Genomic DNA, 16,429 nt, shown 5'->3' with positions numbered 1-16,429 from the left:
CACATTTGTTCATCCTGTTCTCATGGATTCTGAATCATTTCAGAGAGAACAGCAAAACAGGAGCAGCTACAGTTCTCAAAACCCACACAAACCTGCTTGGTTTCTCCAAGGTTGTATGAAGGAGCTCTGTGGGAGCCTGGGGGAAGGTGGTGTAGTTCCATCTGAGGTTTAAAAGACTACAAGATATGGGGTAAACACTGAGCCTGTAAAGGTCCACTCCCAAAGGCCCAGAAGCACTGCCCAGTTCCCAAGTCTGAGCGAACACTGGGACTACGATTCTAATCATGTGTCAGGATCCCACTAGATCTAGAACTTTATGCACCCAAGTGCTCCTTACAAACTGGGTACGACTTGGTTTCACCAGAACAAAAACTCACAAATGCTGGGACCCAGCACCTGAATAAACCTCCCAAGCTGAATGATCAGGACCTTGGGATACCCCAGAGACACCACCACAGTGACCACCAATTCTGTGTGCCTCCCTTCTTATTTCCATTAAATAAATGCCTCAGTAAGGATATATGCAAACAGAACTTCATTGGATAGGAAGGAGAAGAGGAGGGCAAAATGCACTTCAGCTGAAATAAAACAATTGAAACAAAAACTGACTTGAAGCCAAATCATTAAATCAAATGAAAACAAGGGGGAAAATGTCACAGTTTGTTCTTGCAGCATTTGGGGAGGTTCCAATTGCCTTTGTTTTGTAGCTTTCTCTATTCTGAATGTCAGCTACAGCTTTGGTGTGTCATCCAGGAAGGGCTGTCGTCCAGCTCAAATGATACACAAAGTCCTATAAGTCACAACGGACTGATGCAGGAGGCTAGAAGAAGGACCTTTCTCTAAACAGACACACACATATACATTTTTCCCTCAACTATATTGACCATTCATACTTATACCCTCACAAAACACTAATCATATCGCTTCTGGCCAGAACTCTGGCTCACCTACAAGCGGTACACTTGTGTGTTTAAAGTCATTTGGGCACAGCTGAGAACACAAATCCACTGTGGGACAAGAGGGTGAAAAGGCATCGAAAGCCTCGACACACATGCTTGAATACAGCTGCTATGTCTCTGATCTGAAATAACCAAACATTATTAAGGACCTAACTTGCTTGTGTAATTAGGAGTAGTTTGTGCATTTGCGTAAGTAATCATTCATTCAAAGTGCTTTGTTTGTACTGTTTTCTTCTCCATGGTCAAAATCCCCAGGGAATTTTTGCTTGGTTTGTTAAGCTTGTTTGCTTGCTTTTTTAACTTTTGAGGGGTTTTTTAACGTAAAGGAACATTAACAATTGACAACTATGCACATGAAACTAAACCAGAACATATTTAATAGGGGAAAACCTTCTACCCAATATGATAGAATGAGATAATTGAGCAGTAGCAAGACCTCAACCATTTCTGCCAGCTCCTGGCACTGACTTGGATGACTGTTTAGGAAAGAGCTTGCAAAACCATGACTGAGGCAAGTTACAGCTGTAATATATTATACATTCACTGTAGATTAAGAATAGTACCACCAAAATCTGTCTAAAAGCATTCTGCAAAAGAGATGATACAATGCTAGCTTGACAGTGATTATACTAGTGGCTGGGTTAAGCCTCTCAACTTATGTACTGGCTTCTTCTAGAAACCAAGGAAAGCCACATCAAGCTGAATCTTTCTGTAATGCTAAGCTTACCTTTCCACAGCCCAGATACTGACTTCCCCTGCTGAAACAGCCTCCTTTGCATCCCTGTGAGACTACAAAACAAATTGTTCAGGTGCTAGCCACTAAAATACAAACAAGCTCTTTCAAAACATGGACAACCCCCGAGATGATCTTGAGATTGGGGCTACGAAATCACTCTTTACAGTTCATACATACTCAACTAGAACATGTGCTGTGTGGAATGGGGAAGGCAGATCTTTCCCTCCAGCCTGGCCATCTAGTACACAAGCAGAATCCAACTGCTTCGGTGAAGCTGTGAAATGAACAGTGTGGCTGCCCGGCATGATTCCCTGCCTGGATTACAGATCAGGGAAATGTCCTTTCAGTGGTGGTGTGTCTCAGCATGTCAGCAGCTCAATACAAACAGCCAAAGAGGGCACCTTTGCTTGGTTTGTAGATCTGCATGGCACAGGAAAATTGATGAAGGGAGAACAAGTGGTGGATTTACACCACTATAAACACCCACCCGTTTGAACATCAGGACTAGGTATCACAGCCCTCTCAATCTCAGGGTTAATTTGTCAGAACACAATGCTAAAACACTTAGACATCTCTCATCCTCCCTTGGCTGTGGTCCCTTCAGAAAAGGAATTTGCACCAGGACTACAAGTGGGAACCATTTACTGTAAGGTAAAGAAGCCCAGCTGCACTGCAACAAGTCAGGTATGCTCTTCCAAAAGCATGTAGAGTCCATAACAGAGAGTTTCATGACTTTTGGATTCAGTAGGCAAAAAATAAAGAAAGGCAAACAAATACAGTAAAGTTTTTAGTGACTGCATCTACAATAGCATATTCCTGACGATTTTTCAAACCTTTTGCAAATGAAAAGATAAGAAACCCAACAGGTTCAGGACAACCTGAACTTTGAATGTGTAGGTGTCCAGATTCGAAGTCTGTAGTCTTAGCACAAGAGGCTGAAGCAGCTGATTTGCTGCTTCAATTGTATTGCAAGCAATACAGATCCTAGCACACTAGATTGTTACTAAAACAACTCCCACCAAACTCATAAAGAAAACATTTATGTGTGCTCCCAAACATTTCTGAGAGGAATATACGGAATGTGCACATCGACACATTCGGAATCACATCAACAAAATTAGGAATTTTTAAAGGCATACATGATACAGAAAACCACTCTTCCTTGCCATAAGAAATACTACCCCTTTCACTGTAACTACATCATCACGCTAGATGGAGACGCTAGGAGAGGGGGTGCTACTCAGGAGGGACGTATTACATGATAACAAAGTGATGAAGATAAATTATGACTTCTGTTCTTGTTACAAAAATTCCACTCCTAGAAAATTAAAATGTGTGATGTATAGTAAGTTCTGCGCCAGGTATTTATTACTGTAATGCTTTCTGGTGATTTATAGGTTCTGGGTTATCAATTATACGATGCAATGACTTTATTGATTACCAAATTTCTCTAGTCTATATTCCAACACTATTCTTAGTTCCTCTCAAATTCTGAAGACTCTTTTTATGTGCTCCCTCACAGGTAGTATCAAATATTACTTACAATAATGCTGGTTAGGTTTTTCATGGCCAATACCACTGTAAAACCTATTATGTTTGAACAAGGACACACAGGTAAACTAGAGTAAGATTTCTGTCTGCTTCTCCATTTCAAGACAGGTTCCAGCTACATTTTAAAAGGTTGCACCTACTATAGCTTTATAAAGATATATCTGCATTTATACATGCACACACAGCCCTTTAGGTACAAAGTAGTTTTCTAGAAGCTGCTTTGAGAATACCTTGAAAGCTGTGGAGAAAATCAAGCCTATCTTGTTTGCCTTGCTACTGCCATCTGCAGCACATGCACCTAAGTTATGCTTGGCTTCATGCTGTCATATGGGCACTTTGTGTCAAACTGACCTAACAACAAACAAAAATATCACACCAAGAAATGCTGTTAACACTGCGACACAGACTGAAGAGCATAAGAAAAATAATACATTGCCTTCCAGCACTACTGCTACTGTAATAAGGGCATGACACACATGAGAACTGCTAAAAGACTGAATTTACTTCTAGTTCCCAGTCACATAGCATGGTCAAGATGAAAAAAGCTATGCAAGTCGTGACAACAGGGAGGACATGAGGGGGAAGCAGTGTTGTCAGCCTTTTCCAAATGAAAAAGCAGGCTACTGAAGGTAAACAAAGCCTTATCAATTAAAAACAATAAAGTACAAACTTCATGGCAATAATAAACCATGCAAGCAGGTTATGCTAGGTGTAGATGCAGCTGGATTACATTAACAACCCTTCTCCAAAAAGATAAAACACAATTCAAGCTTCTCAAAGATATATTCCAGGGGTGAACTGGGTCATGCAATGACACGCTGTAAAAGATTAGCACTCACCATGGCACCTCTGGATTAGGATAATGTTTGGTGTAGATACTCCTGTACCCTCTGAGCAACACATCACAGCTCTCCCTCTCTTGTTGCAAGTGTCAGCAAGACCTGCTCATGCTCTCTGCTCAGTCATTTTCTCTCAAAACCTCCTTTCCCTGTGATCAGTTTGCTGCTCCTGAGGACCTACCACCTGCAGACTGTGTTTCACAGAATCACTTCAGATGGAGCAAACCTCATGAGATCATCTAGCCCAACCCCAATCATTTGTGGATGCTCTGGAGGGTTCATGTTTTTTCCCCAGTAGAACTGGTTTATCCCTCTTTGCAAAGGTTCAGATCTCTCATCCTAGTTGAGTCACCTCTGGCTTTGTGGGGTATAACTGGGTTTTACCCACATTAGGGTTAATTGCATTTAGCTCTCCAAACTCCTAAGTGTTTAGGCTGATTTATTTTCATACAGCACAATAGTGAGCTTGAAGCACTAGTATGAGATCCGTCCTAATTTGCCAGATGACCACAATGAAAGAGTTCCATGAAAGAGTAACTTCTGACACAAGAATGATCAAAAGTCACAACTTAGAGCTCCAGAAAGCCCAAACCTTTATTGCCCACAGCAAAAACAGCGCAGCGAGGCAGGGGGAAGGAGGCCACCAGTGGAAAAAAATTACATCTGAAGCATGCCAGACACATCCAACAACTCAGTTGCTAGCCACAGGTCTCCAGCAGCAGACTGAGCACACAGCAGCAGATGGGAGGAAAAGGCAGGAGACTGTGAAGAGAATTCAAGTACCAGCAGAAATGAGGGAGAAGTGGTAGAGAAACCACACCTGAGAGGAAAGGAGAGGAGGGACACCCATGCCACCAGCTATACTGACATTCTTGGAAACATCTCTACCCATGTGATATCTGTTTTGATGCCTGGAATAGGAAAGGTTAGAAGGATTTTGAATCAGGAACATGAAAGAGTAGAGATACCAAGGAATACTATACACACAACCCAGCTATAAGAAGGGCAGACTGACAGAAAGCACACGAAAGGGGGAGACAAGCTACTGTTGCCAGAGGTACCAAGGAAGCTGGGGAGGGCCAGAGCTCAGGTTCTCCGGCAAGAAGTTTTAAGCCAAATATTAATGGAATTCATACTTCTGTGAATGCGCCTGCTAGCCCCGGTGAATCAGCTACAGGTTCTAAACATATGTCCAATTTATAAGCTTGGATGAGTTAAAATTAGAAATGCTTCGAAATCCCCATTTCTTTGCTTTTGTAGACTTGTTTTAACTGAGTACCATTAAAAGATACTCAAGTGCCCTAAAGAATAGTTTTAGGAAGAATTCAAAGGCACCAGTTTGATCATTGAGTATTAGGTGTTCGATGCCCCTTCGTGTCATTGAAAATCTCTCCCTATACCACAAGAATTCCACCAATGCTCCAGATCTCCGGCGTACAGAAAGACTTACATCCATCCCATCGTTAGCACATTAACTCAATATCGCACAATGACTACAACATAGCTAATGTGTCATAGATTTTTTATTTCATGCTATCTCCTACAAAATCAAAAGTCTGAAGATTTCCACCACTTCCTTTGAGTAGCTATTCCACAATCTAAACTAGTTCATTGTGAAAGCCTCCTTTTATCTTAAATCCTCTCTATTTATAACATCATTATGTTACTCTTACCTCTACCGCTTCAAACATTAAATAATTCCTTCATTTTAAACCTCTAAGAATCTTCTAATAGTAGACACTCATACAACGCTTTTGTCATTCTTTGGACAAGCTGTACATACACAAGTTCTTTCAAAAGCTTTCTTAGTAAGCCGGTCCTTTTTGCTGTATAATCAGGTTTGATGTTGTTCTCTTCAGAAAAGTATCAGTGAATTCTAGAGAAACTCTGAGCGAATGCAATAACCCAGATGCAATCTCAGTTTTAAAAAAAACCTCCAGCTCACAGATCTCACTATATTTCCTTATGCTTCAAACACTAACAGTGTATGCAGGGATTCTTAAGATCATCACTGAACAGGGTAGATAGGGCTTTCCTCAAGTCCACCCCACTCCCTGAATGGATGCTGAGCAAACTGCAGACTGTTTCAAGTTCAAAGGATATTAGCCAATGTTACAGGAAATCTTATGAGTGCCTTTGGAACAGCTGTGGCCCAACACACAAATGTGTGCTTAGGGAGTTATGAAAATAGAACTTATTGACTTCAACCACACAAAAGCTCCTTTGGAACCTTCCGGATCATTACACAACTGTATTTAGAGACTGGTAGACTTCCAGCCATGGAGTCAAGGCTGGCATGTGTCATCTTCTCTTGATAGGATAAACAGTATGGATGTTAACACCTTCTTATTATACTTAAATAAGCATTTAAGCTGGGGAAACCATAAACATTGTTCTACCAGAGAGCACAACTCTAAAACTGGAGGATTTTTCCTCATTATACTCCCTCTATGTTTTCAGAGAGTTTGAAATTGCCACTCAAATTCCACTAAAAGATTTCTTAGTTATGGATCACTGGCAATATTGATTGTAATGGCTCCTTTGGAAATATTACAGTCTATTGTAGCAATGCTGTTGCTGCTGCAGATATGTTAATCTGCTAAAAACCTTGTGAACACTGTCTCTTAGTCTACTTTTCCTTTTAGACCATGCCCATTGCTTTAGCACCTTGCAACAGCATAGTTGTGAGTAGCATCTGCCAAGATGACTCAACAAAAATGTCAGTTTTCTAAACTCACACTTCTCTCTGGAGTCATCAGGATCACACACCCCCAAAAACATATGCACCAAAAAAGGAAAAGCAAACAAAATGTTGTCAAACAAAACAAATAATGAGATTTTTTTGCTGTAAAATTCTTCCACGTTGAAAACGGCTACAGCACTTTTTCCCATCCAAACACGGATGTGGTTCTGGGCAACCTGATCTACCTGAAGGTGTCCCTTCTCATTGCAGGGGACTGGACTAAATGACCTTCGAAGATCCCTTCCAGTCCAAACAATTGTATGATTCTAGGGTTTAAAACGAAAGAAAAAAAGACAAAAAAAATACATTTGCTTCATAAATCGGGCTATAACTTGAATAACTTATTTGCTACAAGCTTGTTCTAAGTTTCTAAAGTTCAGTAACATCTACCTGGCATACCTGAGTGAACATTCATAGTGGGTATTTGTGATGGAAAACACAACCAGGCAAGGAAAAAATAAAACCCCACAAAATTTAAGTACCCTTTCTTACCATATATCTTCTCAGATTTTCCTGAGAAGAAATCCTTTGGACAAACACTGAGATGGAAAAATTATCAATTCTTAAACATTGAGACAAAATATAGAGGAATTGAGACAAAAGATTGACAGCAAAAAAAAGTCAGCACAAAATAATTTTTCACTGCTTATTCAGCTGTACTGTAGCAGCGCAGGTAGGAGATCTGCACCTCGGCACACAACCAGATGGGACGATGCACAGGGAACTGAAGAATCACTACATGGAAGTACAGTTTCCCATGACAGCTATATATAATCTCCAGCTCTTACCCACTGGTTTTAAATAACTTATAAGCTAAGCTCTGTACCTCCCTTAAGCCTCAGTGGAAGCAGAGAAGTTAGCAATTCTTGGAGTTATTTTTCCAAGCCAGCACCTATATGCCCTGGAGGATACAGACTAGAAGAACATATGCAATGCAGGGGAAAGAAACCTATTTCCCACATCTTATAAGCAAGCAGTAGGGAAAAAACAGACATTATGACTGATTTTGATGAAGGGACATGTAGGAAATGCTGCGGTCCTCTGTGAATCGCACTGGAGAACAAGCCACGCTGCAGGGAGGGGAGAAACCATAAAAAAACCATTAACCCAGCTAGTCTCAGCCATGCTTCGTGATTACAGAACTATATCACAGCAAAAGCAATTACATAAGGGTAGCAAGACCCCATTTTCCCTTGTCACTACCCCTTGCTAATGCAATCCTCCCCCAGCAATATGGAAAGATGGGCTTTGACAGCTTCCCAGAAGAGTCACCATCCCTCTCTCAGAGTACATAGGCTTCAGTGGCTGGATTCTCTCTGGCACACAGGACAGAAGCTGTCCTGCTGTCAACATCACATCTTTAACTTCAGCCAAGGCCACTGCCAGGAGCAGCTGCCCGGTGAGCAGCCATCTGCACTCAGCTGCTCCTGATGGGAACATCAGCTTGGAGAGAGGTCTCCTTGGCCTCCACTCCTCCACCCTTCCATCCTGACCCTTCTCACAGCACAAACCAGAGCTCTGCCCCGCACCACCATACTGACACTGTCTTCATGAGTTTGCCCTCCATACAAGCATATCAAACTGATCTTCAGCTTTCCAACAAACATGCCAGGTAAAGCCCCAAGATAATACTAGGCTCAACAAGGGTTTTGTACTTGCAGTGTTTTAGAAGAGGCCTCACTGTGAAGGTAGGAATAATGCAAATGTAATTCTGTCTGTTATTCATCAGTATGAGTTGTTTTGGGTGATACTGACCATATGAAGAGAACATGGTTATTTGAATTAACCTGAACAACCAAGTTTTCCTTAAAATAAGGTTTTAGAGAATCAGCATTGTCCCAGTAGAAAACAAATCCCCCAGGACTTCAATTTATTGCAGATATTAGGTGCAACCTGACTGTGAAAAGCCCCATGTCAAGCCCAGGAGAACACAATAAAATACAACATCCCTCTAAATGGAGTCACACCCTCACTGATTAATAAATGTGGATACTAATTCACTTCAAAGGTTGGAGCAGCAGAGGCTGGAAATGTCAGCTGTCCCACCAAGCCCAGGCAAAACCATGGAAGCCACGCTGCTTGGCAACATTTCTCAAGGGGATCTGGGTATGTAAGGGACAGTGCCTACATCAGCAAGAAGGTATCATTCCTCTCCTCACAATGAGGCTTCTTCCAGAATTCTTGCTCTTAAGAATTTAAGAGACTGAAAGGTGAGTGGTGACCTCATAGGAGCCTTGCAGTATCAAAAGTGGGCCTATAAGGATGCTGGACAGGGACTCTTCACTAGGGACTGTAGGGATTGGACAAGGAGTAATGGGTTAAAACTTAAACAGGGGAAGTTCAGGCTAGATTGTAGATAAGGAAGAAGTTCCTTACTGTGAGGGTGGTGAGGCACTGGAATGGGTTCCCCAGAGCAGCTGCGGATGCTCCATCTCAGGCAGTGCTCAAGGCCAGGTTTGACAGAGCCTTGGGTGACATGGTCTAGAGCGATGTGTCCCTGCCCATGGGAGGGGTGTTGGAACTGGATGATCTTAAAGTCCTTCCCAACCCTAACCATTCTATGATTCTATGACAAGAGCCAATATCAAAATACATGGCAAGAGACAAAAGTATTTAAAAAAAAAACCAAACAAAAACAACTGAGGGAATATTTAATTTCTGCTTATTTCCTTTCCCTCCCCCCAAAAAAGCCCACTGTAGAAAAACAAAGAAATCCATGTGAAATACCTTTTCTTGTGATAAACAATGACATCATTTTTAAAGCAGTACTTAAAACAACTTGATTGTTCTACACTTATACTTTTGTGATGCTTTATATGCCCAACATACACTCTCTGCAACACTCTTTGAAACTTTCAGCATTAACAGTTGCAATCCCCAAATGCTACAAGCCAAGTTTCCCGTCATTCCTTAACACTATTTGTATCAACTATGCACTAATGACTACATACAGGGATCACAAGATTTTCTTCTCTGGAAGCCTGAATTTCCTTGGTATCTGCCAAAAATTAGGTTCCCATTCACTTTCTCACCCTCTGCTGCACCATTACAAGCATCAATCACAAGTTTGCAACATTCCAGGTTTTTTCTTCCCATAACTTTTTCCACTTCTATTTCACAAATAAGCCAGCATGGCTGTAGTTGCCAGGCAGCACATTCTCCAGTATTAGACATATTCATGACTACTCAGCAGTGCATGGTTACACAGCGGGTAAGTGCAGCCTAGTTCTCTATGCTTTGTAACTCAGTATGGTTTGGGATGGGAGCCGAATGCAGGATTCTCATACTACCTCCTCCTTTTTTTTGGGGGCAAGCTCTTCAAGCAGCAGATACTTCCCAAACACCTCCTCTTGGCACCACTACTAGTAGGAGGAGGAAGAGGATGGCAAATATTCAGTTCTTCTGGAGCAAGGGGGATACATCATGGCAGCAACTCCTGCTCTGCAGGCCCAAACAGAAGCAGCCCAGCTCTTCAGGGCTCTCCTTCAACATCCAGCCCCATTCCCCAGCAGCATGGATCACCACCCTGGCTGTGTCATACCACAGTGGTTACTGTTTCCATGAGTGCAGAGGCTACTTTGGAACATGCCAGGGGGAAAGAGGATGGAACCAGCGGGAGGAAAACACAAGCTGTTGCTTCAGATACACCTGCATCTCTCTGGCTACCACGTTGCTCACATTAGGCATTTCTAACATTGAGACACGTTCCAGTACTTACCAAAATTAAACTATTATTTCAGTTTGAGAACTAAGGGGTGAAGGGCTTTCTTTGTCTCTGAAAAACTCTTGGAGTTATTATCTACAGATGATCGCTGTGCTGGAGGTCCCACATTTTGAGGATTCAGTGATTCTGAGAGAAACCAGCTTGCTTCCAAGGCAGAAAAAGCTGCAGATAAGTATTCACTCTCCAGTCAGCCATGCCAGTTGGCAACATTAGCATCCTCTTCCCCAGCTGTCTGTTACTTCTCCTTTGGGAGACAAGCACAGCTAGAGAAAGGGGATTTTACAGGACCCTCTAATCCATGTCACTGCAGTTAGCCAGGTTCACTCCTGATGCTGGCCAACTCTGCCATAAGCAGACATGGGAACGCTCATATGATCTCTTGCTTTGGCAAAGTTGTGGGGACAGTAACCTCTAGCTCCCAGGTGGTGACAAACAGCTGGGAACAGTAATATTTTCAGCAGGCTCAGCTGGAACCTGGAGAAAGCATCTGTACATAGTTTCAGTGACAGGTGGCAAGGAAAAAAAGGTGTGTGTGAAGTGCATAGGCAATGTAAACCCTATTTCTATGGGAGAAAGTTAATGTGAGTCTAGTTTTAAAGCTTTATTTTTAGCTCCTTTATTTAGTAATGTCCAGAGATGATGTCATGGGCCAAAACCCGTGATCTTTTCAAAGGGATACTAGATATATAATAATATTGTCTCACTAGCATTTTAAAATAATGGACTAATGATCCAGTCATGCAGCAACAGGTAACAAATAATTTACACCAAGAGGACTATTTTAGGGTTTTTTTTTCTGCCAGCAGTTTGTGCCAACAAGTGCCAATTCAAAGAACAGGAGTGCTGAGTCCTATCATGCATCCCACTGACAGATTAAATTGTTTCTTTGGTGTAGCATAGCACATCTTGTTCCTTATCAGAATATACCATATCGTGCCTCTAGAAATCTCCCTCCTCATCAGAAATATCAAGTATTATTTATAACCATATTGAGTTACATATCCTAACTGGCAGAGGAAAAAGCTTATCCTCTGAATGAGTTCCAAGCTCTGCATTCACATACACAAGCTCCCACATTCTCATGACTACTACGTACTTTTCATCTTTTCCTCAAATACATGTTCCTGTGCTTGTAACCATCTGACTGCACTCTCCTGTCCACCCTTCAGCCTCTTCTTTGAGGAGTACATACACCTTTTGATGGGCATATACTTTTTTCATTTCTGGTGCCTCTCATCACTTGATTGGCAGTGGACCTTTCACCACTCTCCACTCCTGCTGGAGGTGGTTGGAAAGCATCTCCATTACTACACCTACAGTCTTTGGGCAAAGATAGCCTGACACATAGTATTTGTTCCCAACCATAAGCAAGATCCAGAAAGACTACCAAAATACTGTTTCTATAAAATATATACAATACAGAATCTAAAGGGAGGAGGGAAGGTGACAGAATTACAGTGTAGAGGAGTGCCAGAGGCAACCAAGTTATCCTTGTAGCCCTTTTTTAGATTCTCACACCTCAGAACACCCATTTCCCACTGCAAGTTGAAATGCCTGGCTTCCTGGGGACCTTCAATTTGCTTAACATTAAGTCCCCTGAGCATAGACTCAGGTCAGATAAATATGACCCATCCAAAACCTTCAGCACTCTCCAGCCTCTGTTCAATTTTCCCTGCAGCTTCATATGCAACAAGTGCTCTTGCAGCAACATGATTTTCATATTTGCATAGGAAAATGGCTACACTGACTGTCACCTCCACCGATCTCCTTAAACTGCATTAATGCAGTATATTTACAAAGAAAGAATGGCAATTGGTACTCCTCCAAGCGCCTTCTTTAAGCACATTAATTACACTTCAATCCACCCACTTGATTTGGGCTTTACCTTTAGTATCAGCCTCTTTTTGCAAAGGGAAAATAAAGGTATCAAAAATTTCACTGGCTTATGTAAACAGTCATCAACAAAGGGAAGTCTGTGGTGTAGATACTCTGACTTCTGTTCTGCTGCTATGACCAGCAGAGGAATAATTTTCCTTTCAACATATTTTGACATCATAATATCTGCTGCTGGCTAGGAAGTGCTGGCAGATGTTCACACACAGCAACACTAACATTTTGGAAGACTTCTTCCTGTTTTCTATTCATAATTCTTTCTTCCCACAAGTGACAATTACTTCACAAATCACATTTCCAGAAAGAGAAGCCCCTGCAGCTAACTAGAGCCAGATTACAGTGGCATTCCAGTGCTGCCATCCACTACAACCAAGGAGCATCAGGCACCTAAAAAGCATTAGAATTCAAGACCACAGTATCTGATCCTGTTGAAGGCAGTGGGAAGAGTTCTGTTTCTCAAATCTTTGGGAAGAAACAGATACTTTCCTTAAGATTTGCACAGTGACAGAGCACACAGGTACACAAAAAGCAAGTCCAAGGGACTGCAAATTTCAAATGGCCATAATCATTTCTAAATCAGGAACTGTATAAGAAGCAATATAAATGTTCTTGATTGGACTGTAACAGACTAAAACTATCTTTAGAGAGTAATTGCTTACCGTGTAATATACCTTTGAAATATAAATTCCTTTGAAAATCAATTATGCAAAGAAAAATTTGTCAGAACAGCCAATTAGATGCTAAACCCCTTGTATTGAAAAATGATGCTACATCTAATTAAGCAGTCAAAACTGACTTTTCACCTAGAAACAGAAAGAAAGAGACTACTCTAGCTGTATGTGCAATTTTCCCATCATATACCTTTAATTGGCAGTTCAACCTGACACTTTCATAATTTCTCTCTAAAATAAAGAACAGCATTTAGGCTTCCTGTATGTTTTAAGCATATGTAAAGTAAGGCTTTTCACCAGTTGAGAATGCAGCCTATCAAAAAAACAACATACTAAAATGTCATAAATATACATATGGTACAACAAAAAAAAAAAAAAAAAAAAATCAGTATGTCAAGAAACCAAAAGGCAAAGGATCACAAGTTAAAGCTTCGAGAGTACATTCACAGATCATTTGAAGGCATTTGTGTCCTTTTCACAAAATCATTTGTGCCTAGGACTAAGGCTTTAGCTGGAATAAGGAAAAAACACATAGGCCAAGCCTAAATTTAAAGTCAGCATGTACATACCCTTGAAATTCACACACTACAAGTACATACATTAAGAGGCATATATTGCAGCAATGTTCCTACAGCGAGCTCTAACAGCAGAGCAAAAGTGACTTAAGTGGACCCAGTGGTCTGATCAAGGAAGGAAATATCTCCATTTCTAAATGCAAGTTTGAAAACGAAAACCTTTCTGTTCAGTAAGGACACCACGTACTATAAGAAAATCAGCAGCCATCATATGCAATAGCAGGAAAAGTATCTCCAGTCCTGCAGGGCACTGAAGAATTCCCAAGAGATACTGAGTGACTTCAACCACCATTTCAACCCAAATGGTTTTGTTCTTGTTATTCCCCTAGTTCTTCTCAACTAAACAAAAAAATGTTGGTGTGAAAATGCAAAGCTCCCATCTCCTTTGTTACAACTAAACTGCTAAATCATTTGGGAACTATGCACACTCATAATTACACAGAAAGAAGGAACAACTTACAGAAAATTCCTTAGTAACCCAGAAATTTCCTTTTTTTTTTCTTTTTTTTTTTTGGAGCTAACACTGAGAAAATATACAATAAAAAGTCTTATTCTTACAAACCTCTAATCCTGCTACCACTGAAGTCAAAGGGTGTTTTACTTCCTCCTCACCCCAACCTATTATAGCACAATAAGGCCTAAACTCAGAGCCATACCTTAAAAGTCACAGCTATTTTAGGAGACAAACCCCAGAGCCCCACAAACATGTTGCCATTCTAAGCAGTCAGAGGGCTCTGCTCTGCAGCCCCAAGCCCACCACGGACGTTTAAAACTGGCATGTGTCAATGTTTCTGAACGCATACGGCTATGCACTTCCACATTAATGCTCAGAGTGACACATGCTGGCTGTACCGGGGAAGAACACCGCTACAGAGGTCACCTCAAAGTAAAAAAAAAAAAAAAGAGCCTTTGGCAACTATTAGCTTCTGATAAATTAGCTCATTAATGCAAACATGAGAACGAAATTCCCTTTCCAGATCTTATCTTGCTTGAATTATAACTCTTCTGTATGGGAAACACTGCCTCTTGCCTGTTGCGCTGGAAACGCTTCCAGCTCTGAGCTGAAACTCCTGGCATGACACAGAAGCCAGCAATCAAGTCTCCCTATTTTAAAACTACAGGCTGATGTAGAGATTTGCTCTTGCTTCATTAGATATTGAGCCGTATTCTCTGTCCTTGTTTTGTTACGTTTCTAAGGGGCATTTCATCATCCTTCAGAAAAGACACTTGCTTCTAAAGGCTATTTTGAGGCTTTTTTTAAAATTAAGATGGGGTGGGGGGGGTTATCCTGAAAATGTTCTTGGCTCCAGCTTCATTTATAAGTACATTGCTAAAGTTTAATTCAAAAAAATACAAGCAAGTGTATACCATGTAATATATGCCAATAAATTCAGCTAGCCAGCGAGAGTTATTTTACAGTCCCTTATGAGTTACAATGTAAGGAAGTTTAATTCTTTTTTAATAAACCTCCTAAATGTATCTTTGAAAGATGGAAGAATACTACTTTATTTCTATTCCCAAATGAGCAAAAAAACAATCCTAAGCACTCAGAGAGCCTAAAACTCATTCTTTGTTTCTCACGAGGGGTATGACATGGAGGCTCACAAGGGCCACTTTCCCGTGATAAAAAAGGGTATTCTGATTTTTAGCCATCTGCCTCTTTCCTCCGGGGCACTTCATTTCAGCGTTTTGCTCGATTCACATAAAACTTTCAATGAGCAGCCCCTTAGCTGGAACTGGGGTATGTTTAGCGTTTCCCAAGTAAAGCAGTCAAGAGTGGGTGGTGCTATTATTCATCACTGCACCCCACGACTCACAAAATAAGCCATCTGCCATCCCCGTTCCTGCTGTACTTTAATTAAGCGTCTACCAGTCAAAGAAAAAAAGAAAGGGGGGGGGGGGGGGGGGGCGAGAGAGAACAAGACCGGGGTGAGGGGAAGAGGAATGGAAGGGGACAGGAGAGGAAGAGGAAAGACGACGTGTGGCTGAGGAGCGGGCAGCTCCCTCGCTGGGGGTGCGGGCGAGCCTCCGGGCTCTGAAGTTGCGCGGTGCCGGGCGCGCCGTACCTGAGAAGAGGAAGGCTTTGCTCCCGTTGTGCAGCCCCGGCACCTGGCGCACGCCCTCCACGGAGCCTCCCAGTTGTAGCTCGGACAGCACGTCTATCTGCAGCGAGGGGTCCACGCCAAAGCCTGCAACTGACCCAGAAAGTGCCGTCACCCGACCCGCCGACACGGCAACTTTCCGAGCATCCCCTTCCTCCCGCCGCCGCTGCTCGCACCTGCGGCTGCCCGGGTATCCGAGCACCCTGCCGCGGTGCTCTCCCGGAGGGTCCGGCATTCGCCTACCTGGCCCCAGGCAGAGAAGAAAGCAGAGCGTGCTCAAGCGGATGCCGGACTCCATGGTACACCGATGCGCTCAGTCCATAGTCCCCCTCCTCCGGCTGCTGCGGGTGAAAAACCTCCGGGGCAGAGACTGGGTCCCTCCCCGCCTCTCACCGGGAGGAGCGGACCCCCCGCCGCCCCGCAGCGCTCATCCTGGCGGGCGCAGCGCCAACCCGTGACTGCCGGAGCACACAAAGGCGAGGGACGGGTTGGCAGCGCAGCCCTCTGCCCGCGGGCAGACAATGGGGGGAGCCCGCCGCAGCCTGCTGCTGCTGCCGCCGCCGTACGAGTGAGCGAGGCCGCGGCTCCCGGGAGGTGGAGGCGTCGCGCTCGTGCTCCGCAGCTCCCCGCCCCGCC

General features: G+C 42.7%; 1 protein-coding gene across 1 annotated transcript in view; it reads right to left on the bottom strand.

Annotated features, from left to right (window-relative positions):
* NELL2 (neural EGFL like 2) overlaps nucleotides 1–16,091 on the bottom strand; it is a gene marked incomplete at both ends in the record, with an annotated part of 153,296 nt that extends 137,205 nt beyond the window's left edge. Inside the window, 2 exons of the mRNA XM_080634423.1 lie at nucleotides 15,758–15,886; nucleotides 16,037–16,091. Of these exons, the coding sequence (XP_080490549.1) occupies nucleotides 15,758–15,886; nucleotides 16,037–16,091 (184 nt within the window). The remainder of the gene's footprint in view (nucleotides 1–15,757; nucleotides 15,887–16,036) is intronic.
* Between the last annotated feature and the right edge of the window lie 338 nt (nucleotides 16,092–16,429).

This window comes from Psittacula echo (genome assembly GCF_963264785.1).
Source record: "Psittacula echo genome assembly, chromosome: 1".
NCBI lineage: Eukaryota > Metazoa > Chordata > Aves > Psittaciformes > Psittacidae > Psittacula > Psittacula echo.
Note: the sequence above shows the minus strand (reverse complement) of the source record. Positions and strands in the feature narration are given on the sequence as shown.